Source organism: Oryzias melastigma, linkage group LG13, assembly GCF_002922805.2.
Source record: "Oryzias melastigma strain HK-1 linkage group LG13, ASM292280v2, whole genome shotgun sequence".
Classification (NCBI taxonomy): Eukaryota; Metazoa; Chordata; class Actinopteri; order Beloniformes; family Adrianichthyidae; genus Oryzias; species Oryzias melastigma.
In genome coordinates this window covers 22,502,990-22,510,519 of record NC_050524.1, presented here as the reverse complement: position 1 = coordinate 22,510,519, position 7,530 = coordinate 22,502,990, and the positions used below count along the sequence as shown (strand labels likewise).

The 7,530-nt window shown below is 36.1% G+C and overlaps 1 protein-coding gene across 1 annotated transcript; it reads left to right on the top strand.

Moving 5' to 3' along the window:
- The first annotated feature begins 1,297 nt into the window (after positions 1–1,297).
- Positions 1,298–6,776, top strand: lamtor1 (late endosomal/lysosomal adaptor, MAPK and MTOR activator 1). Its single transcript, XM_024277866.2, has 5 exons — positions 1,298–1,622; positions 2,787–2,932; positions 3,029–3,106; positions 3,606–3,729; positions 5,429–6,776. Exons 1-5 carry the CDS (start codon positions 1,581–1,583, stop codon positions 5,519–5,521), a joined length of 483 nt encoding a protein of 160 aa, XP_024133634.1. The 5' UTR covers positions 1,298–1,580; the 3' UTR covers positions 5,522–6,776.
- The last annotated feature ends 754 nt before the right edge of the window (positions 6,777–7,530 follow it).

Below are 7,530 nucleotides of genomic sequence, written 5' to 3'. Positions count from 1 at the left end.
GGCATTCATTTCTAGATTTTTTTTAGACCAAAAATTTTCATTCTTTTAAAAACAGTTTGTTTGACATTTTTGGGTTTCCACAGCAAAATTAACCACATTTTTCCAGATGGAATTTTCTGTTTTTGCATGATTTAATGTTAAGTGTGTGTGAAAATACAACATAGAAAATGACAAAATAAAGGTAGTGTTACATAAGTGCCAATAAGCCAAATAAGCAACCAGGTAGTCTTACAAATTGAAAATACAGAGGTAAATAAGAAAATAAAAAGTTTAGACGCAGTGTTCCGATGTATTAAAAATAAACGTTCTAAATCTACAATTGTGTTTTAGAATTATTTGTATTATTAAAGCAACAAATGTGTTTGAAATAAATGCAACTGTTTCCACCTTCACTTTGGACCATAATTAAACTACAAAAAGAAATGCAACTTCTTTCAATAAAATGTATCCACCAATAACTGTGGTTTTAGAAACTTTTTGATTTATATTTCACAATGTTGGAGAGTTAATATACTGTTGAGGCATAACTAAAAGTATGAAATTCTTTTTTTTTAAGTTTAATATGTTTCATTTTGACTGATTAGACTTTATGTCTTGACTTATGATGTCTGATTTCATTTTCGGCTATGAAAAAAAAAACTGGGAAAGAGGTGACCCGCAGACTCAGCCACACTCTGGAACAATTCAGTTTAATCCCCCAATCAAACCTTTTAATGTTTAGTGTCAAGCAGGGAGCCTTTGGGTTCCTTTTTTAGAGTGTCCTAGATTTTAGTTGTGCTCTGTACTGCAAATTACAGACCCTTACATTTGCAGCTAACATTAGCAAACCAAAAGAATGGTGATCAATATTGGATCTATACAGCTATTATATAGTTTTGAGTCAGATTGGAGCTCGTACAAAGAAAACGAAGACGTTATTGTCTGACTTGGAGCAAGGAGACTTTGTCCCGCCCATAAGACTTGCTGTGCCACAAACTTGAGCTTTTTCAAAACACAGGTTTTTATCTGCTCCTGATCCATCAGGATTTGAATAAAAAAACACCCAGGAATACAGTTTTGATCTTAAATTGTTTTATACATATCTATGTCCTCCATTATGAGAAGTACTACAAGAACATGTTAAAAACAACAAAAACACAATTTTCATTGGAGTAGGTTTTTAAAAAATGTTTTATTTATGAACATTTTTTATTAGATGTAGTTGTCTGGAGTAAAAATATCAATATTTGATTTACTGAAGCAGGGACTATTGTAGGGGTGGGGGCTCTCCTGGTACACGGCCCCACCGTGGAGGCGCCACTGCGCTTCTCCCCTGAAATGTCCTGCATCACGTGACGAAGGCTGTGGCCGCTTCACTAGAACCGGAAGTACTAGTTGAGTTGTTGTTGCAGCACAGCTGCTGTCATGTGATAGCCTGCCTGAAAGCTGCTGTGCTGCAGTGGCTTCCTGCTTCTTGATGTTGTTAAAGTAAAAGTCCCCAGGAGAGGATTTTTATGTTTGTTGGAGACGGAGCTCCCGGCTCGTGTCTGACGGAGAACAGGGAAGCCGGGCTTTGCTAGTTTGGCTCCTCAGACGCCGCCATGGGTTGCTGTTACAGCAGCGAGAACGACGGCACAAGTCAGGTAGTTAGCCGCTAGCTAACCATAACCCGATAACTGTTCGATGTTCGGTTCTGCCATTGCGGGCCGTGGAATTTCTTTTACAATATATTATCTAAGTAAACAGAGGAAAACGTGGTTATATTATTGTGTTAGATTTGTCAGACATCTCTGTAACATCTAAAGTTTAGCAATGTTTGCTAACTGCTGCAGGCCTAGCCCTGAGATGACTTTAGTTAGCTTTAAGTAAACAACTTGTAGATCTGCTTACTGGTTTCTTGTGTTATTGTAAAGATAATGATTTATTGTTTACGTGTATTCGTTTCTATGCATAAAATATTGTTTTTCCTCTAACAAATTAATATTCAGCTGTCAATTCATGCTGTTTACAGAGTTAGAAATCAATTGTGACTTGTACAGATAACCAGACTTTTCCGGATAGTGTCTTGAGGAATTCAGTCACATGATCTTGCAGACTCCAAGCTATTTTAGTTTAAGGAAATAAATATGTTCTTCCTTTTGTGGAAGTAAATATACCCTGATATGTGTAATAAAAAATAATAAAAAGGCTATTTTGTGTTTATATTATGTTTAATAAATACAGGAACATGAAGTTGTTCTACTTCAAGCGTAACCTTATTCAAAGTATCATTTGGATTTACTAGGAAAATTATCTTGAATAAAGCATATATTAGGTTAAATTGACGTTATTTTTTCTTTTTCAAATCACAGTTTAGATTTTAATAAATTCAAATCTGTTAGCATATTATATTTAACTGGATTAAGTTATTTTAAATATTTGTATTTAAGTTAATGGTAGTTTAGACAATCAATTTTCAGCTGAAGTGAAATAGTTTTAAAAGTATTTCAAATCAATGGTGCTATATAACTCAACACGTGAGTGCAATTGTAGAATTGTTTTGTTTAAAAATAAATGAATTTCATAACAGGTTTATTGTTAATCTCCTGCAAATGTTGCAGATATTTCTTTTGGTTTTTAACGTGTTTAGTTATAAAAGGTAAAAACATGTAGCCATCTGCACACATCAGCTACAGTATTTTCCCGATAAAACATCATGCTTTTAGTGTTACATCCGCTTCAGAAAACAGTTTTCAGCCTGTTTTTGTGACATTTTGATCTAGCAGCGTGGATACATGGTCTGATTAAACCCTTTGCCTCTTTTCCAGGACCCTGATGAAATTAAGCCCCTGATCCCCCACCCAAACCCCATCAGCAAGCCTCCAAATGGGATAGACGGGTTCAATCCGATTGTCCCACCAGCACGGACAGATGACCAGGCCATTCTCACATCCATCCTGACCAAGGCAGCACAGTACGGCACTTTTATTTTCAGATATATATGCACAATGTGACTTTTGACTCTAAAGTAACAAATGCAAGTAACTGAAATGTTTTTTTTGTCTTTGAGGAACATCATTGATGTCTCAGCAGCAGATTCTGTTGTTATGGAGCAGCATGAATACATGGACAAAGCCAGGCAATACAAGTATGTCTTTGAAGAGTTGTGTCCCATTTTTATTTACCAGCTGAACAGTTGGCATGTGAAGTGTTGGCCAAGAATTTAATGTTCTAATTTTGAAAAAGTGTGAAACGTGTCTTTCAGATTATAAATTGCAAGGCTCTGTGTTGTAATAGGTTGCACAACTTTTATTTTGTAATGTTTTTTGTACAATGATCAGATTTCGCAAAAACAGCTTTATTCTTAGAATCTAAAGCAGATGGGGATGATGAGATTTGTATCTGTCTTTATATCATAAGAACATTGTGAAGGAGGTGACTTAACCACAAAATTGCTGCAGTGTTGGTACTTCTTTGTCAAGTTGTAGCGACTTTGTAGTTATGTTCTACAGCAGCCGAGCTTGGACAAAAACACAACCGGCTGTTTAAGTGCAAAACTGTGCTCTCTGGTTGGACACAAGGGGGTGCGCTGGGACAAACGGTGTTTTTATTTTTTAGCTGACTTTGTGTTTTCTCCACCTTTCCAGTACAAAGTTGACTACGGTGAGCACCAGCCTACCACAGAAGAAGGCACTAACCCTCCCCTCACTCACCACCCAGCCCCACCAAGTGCTTGCAAGTGATCTGGTGCCATATTCAGATATTCAACAGGTAACCACACTGACCAAAACGTGAATCCACGGCACCCGTTTGTCTTGCTATAAAATAAAAAAAATGTTTTAAAACAAAAAAAATTATGAACATTAAACTCTAAACAGGCTATTTTGTAAAACTGCTGCGTCAACCCATTTCTTTATCGAAATGTTCATAAATTTCCCTTCAAAAATGTATAAATGGACATGAAAAAGGAAGGAAGAAGTGATACAAATCACCAAGATGTCCCAATCCGATGATGTAATCGGAAATCAAGTCTGATCATAGTTTCAGACTCGACTGAAATCAGATGTTGTTTCCCGGTCAGGGATCGGATACTCATTTATATTCCCATTAATATGATGAGAGCTATATGTGTCAAGCTTATTATTACAGATAAGTATTCTACTAGAAGTCTGCATACCATGAACGGATCATGACATTCTATTGCCATAAAGTGCAGCAGAATCTGGCAATAGTTTGAGCAAGAAGCGCACAAAAACTGTTTTAAGTTGGAAAGATGTCCACAGATTCTGGCTTCTGGAATCAATAAGTCAGTAAATGTTTAAAGCTGACATTTGAACAAAAGAAATAAAAAAAAAAAACGTTTTAATGTGACAGCTGCCAAGGGACCGTCTACAAAGTGCAAGCTTCAGAAAAAGACGATAATTAAAAAGAATAATCAATAATGTCTCGAAAGCAATCAAAACTAATAACAAATTTGAAAAAAATATTTTTTTTGACTTTTAAGAATTTTTAATGGATAACTGAATCACATCTCATCAAAAATGTTCTAAAGATTCTAAAGCTACAGTCACCATACTTTTTCACATGACTAGTTGACAACCATTTTTACTAATTAATTGTTAACTATTTATTTTAGTTGATAGTTGGAGTATTTTTAATTGATTTTTCAAGCTCGAACCACATAATGGCTCTGGACAGAATACACAGTCAACATCAATAATGGACTGTAGTCTCACACACACAGTAATAACACATGGACTGAATCACCACTTACACTACCTGCACTTTATTTGTTTAATTTTAAACTGTCAATTTATTCACCACATAAAGGCTTGTTAGTACTTGCAGTTACGCAATGTACATGCGATGTCATGTACTTCACAAGAGTGCTCTGTTTAAGCGTTAAATGATAATAGAAGGTTGATAAAGATCAAGAATCAAGATCAACTTTATTTATCCCCGCAGGGAAATTCAGTTGTAGAAGCAGCCATTAATAATAATGAAAAGCACAAAACACCATTAAACTGCTAAAAGATCAATACAAAAATTCAAATGATCAATAAAATGTAACTAACTTATAAAAATAAGTAGTCATAGCATCAGAATAAATATAAATAAACAAATGTACACACAAAGCAGCAGAAAAAAATAATTGTAAATATTTTTTTTAAATAAAAACAGGAGACAACCTTGATTTGTTTAATAAAGTTGTTCCTTTTTTTAATGTGATAAAAGTATCGGATCAGGATCCATATCGAGAGACTTTCTAAACCAAACGATTCAGAATCGAATCTGGACCTAAAAAACCTTATTGGGACCTTCCTAATAATTCCTCAATTTGATGAATTACTTTTTTCTTTTAACTCTAAAGCTGAACTTGTAACGCATCTTTTAAAGAGCACATCTTTTTTTTGGTCAGTTCTAAAATATTTTTCTTTTTTAAGACCTACAATGTTTTCCTTTTCCGCAGGTGTCCAAGATAGCTGCTTATGCTTACAGTGCAATCTCTCAAATCAAAGTGGATGCTAAAGAGGAACTGGTGGTCCAGTTTGCCATTCCTTGATTCTGCGACTCCGACCTGCTCATTGTTCCTCCCATCTGAATTGCTCTCTGTCTCACTTGTGTTCTCCTCCAGCCCACTTTTTTTTAATTTTATTAGTTTGTTCCTGAGCTTCTGACTGATACAAACACCACAGAGGCTTCGCTCCTTTCTAACTGTCCACTGTTATGCTTAGAGGATCTGTGGCAGTTAAGTTTGCTGTCAAGTGTGCACCTTGAGAGGGGTTCATGTGGGATTTCAGGCTCGATAAAGTCATATTATATATATATATATTTTATAATCTAAAAGTTTTTTACTGCCCTGTTTTTGTTAAATTTTCAGGAAAGAATCACTTTACTTTAATCCCAAAGCATTAATGAACGAATGGACAGGGTGAAAAACCCCAGCAGTCTCTGTGGTGTCGACTGATGGAAAACAAAACGGCATAAAAAAAAAAAGCAGGGAGGGGTTGAAAATTTAGATTTGGTCATTTTCTTGTTTTCCTATTGGATGATTCACTCACGTCAGCAGGGAATCACTGAGTTTTTGAGCACATTTCTTTTTTTTTTGCCCAAGTGTTTAGGACAATTGGCTGCAGTGGAAAATAATGATTGATGGGAGATCCGGGCGTTGGAGAACACATGGCATCTTCATCCTTTTGTACAGACTGACTCCTAAAACATGATGGATTGTATGAAGTTTGTCTGCTTGTAAAGGGGAGGATTTTATCTGAAGCAACCTTCTCAAGTGTTAGTTTTACACAAAACGTTTCACTGCAGGTTATCCTCATCTAGAATTGTTTATATTAATCATAAACTAACCATTGTAGTTGCGTGTGGGAGTGTTCAAATGCCATGAATTGCAGGAGACGGCGAGGTCTCAGAGCTTTTTGTGATTATTTATTTTTTTTGCTCCTCAATGCTTGTTTGCTTCACAGACAGAGCGGTGAGCTGCTCTAGACTCGTTAAAGGGATGTTCTGCAAGGATGTGACTATTTAAAACCACACAACTGATTTCAGCTTTTTTTCAATGACTTGGCTTTTCGTTTTGTTACTCGGATGTGTAATACTACCTGAATAACTGTATGTTTGTAATATTTTAGGCTAGAACCAAAAACTTTTAGTTTTTTTTTGTTTGTTTAATCAGTTCATTAAAAATTTTCAACAAAGTAGTTGTGTGTTATTGAAAACACAACCTGGCATTTGAGAAGCAGTTTACTCTGTGTTGCAATGATAAACTTATAATGGAGTTTTCATAATAAAATTAATTAAAACCACAAGTGGCGTTGTATGGCTTGCAGGCATTGCCCGCCTTCTTTTAACCCGCCCTCCCTAACTGAGCGTCTTCTGCACGCCCCTCGCTCTCTTCTGCTACCCTGGTCAGACTACACAGGACAAATTCATAAAAAAAAACATGTTTTTAAAATGTCGGCTTTTCTGTTTTTATCTCCATCACCTTTTGCCACCTGGGGGTTATGAGCAGGTCTGTTTTTTTATTTTTAGAGGAATCAGCAAGTACTTTTTTGAATTTCCTTGGCAACGGAGGGTTTTTGTTAACCACGCCCACAATCCTAATATATTTATATTGTTATATTGCTCCGTTCAGGTTGAGCCAGGGATTTAAGTGTCATATCCTCACAATATGTGTGCTTTTTTTTTCTCGCTCCGGCTTCTTCCCACAGTCCAAAAACATGCTTCATAGGTGAATTGAGGGCTCTAAATTGCCCCAAGGTTTGAATGTGAGTGTAGAATGGTGTGTGTTTGTGGCCTAGCGACCTGTCCAGTGTGCACCCACCTTCGCCAGCAGTAGCCGGATTAGGCTACGGTAGTCTTGTGACCTCTTAAGGGATAAAGCAGGTTAAGAAAATTTATGATTTTTCTCAATACTCTGCTAAAAAATGTCCAACAACAAAGAAACGCCCCTTTTGCGAGCTCGCCATGGTAATGCAGATAAAAATCTACAATTTCTAGTTCCAACATTTTTTCTGAAGTACCGTATTTTCCGGACTATAAGTCGCGGTTTTTTTCATAGAT

Coding starts and splice junctions, on each gene's coding strand:
- lamtor1 (XM_024277866.2), top strand. CDS start 1,581: ATGGGTTGCTGTTACAGCAGCGAGAACGACGGCACAAGTCAG. Junction 1,623..2,786: donor AGAACGACGGCACAAGTCAG/GTAGTTAGCCGC, acceptor CCTCTTTTCCAG/GACCCTGATGAAATTAAGCC. Junction 2,933..3,028: donor ATCCTGACCAAGGCAGCACA/GTACGGCACTTT, acceptor TTTGTCTTTGAG/GAACATCATTGATGTCTCAG.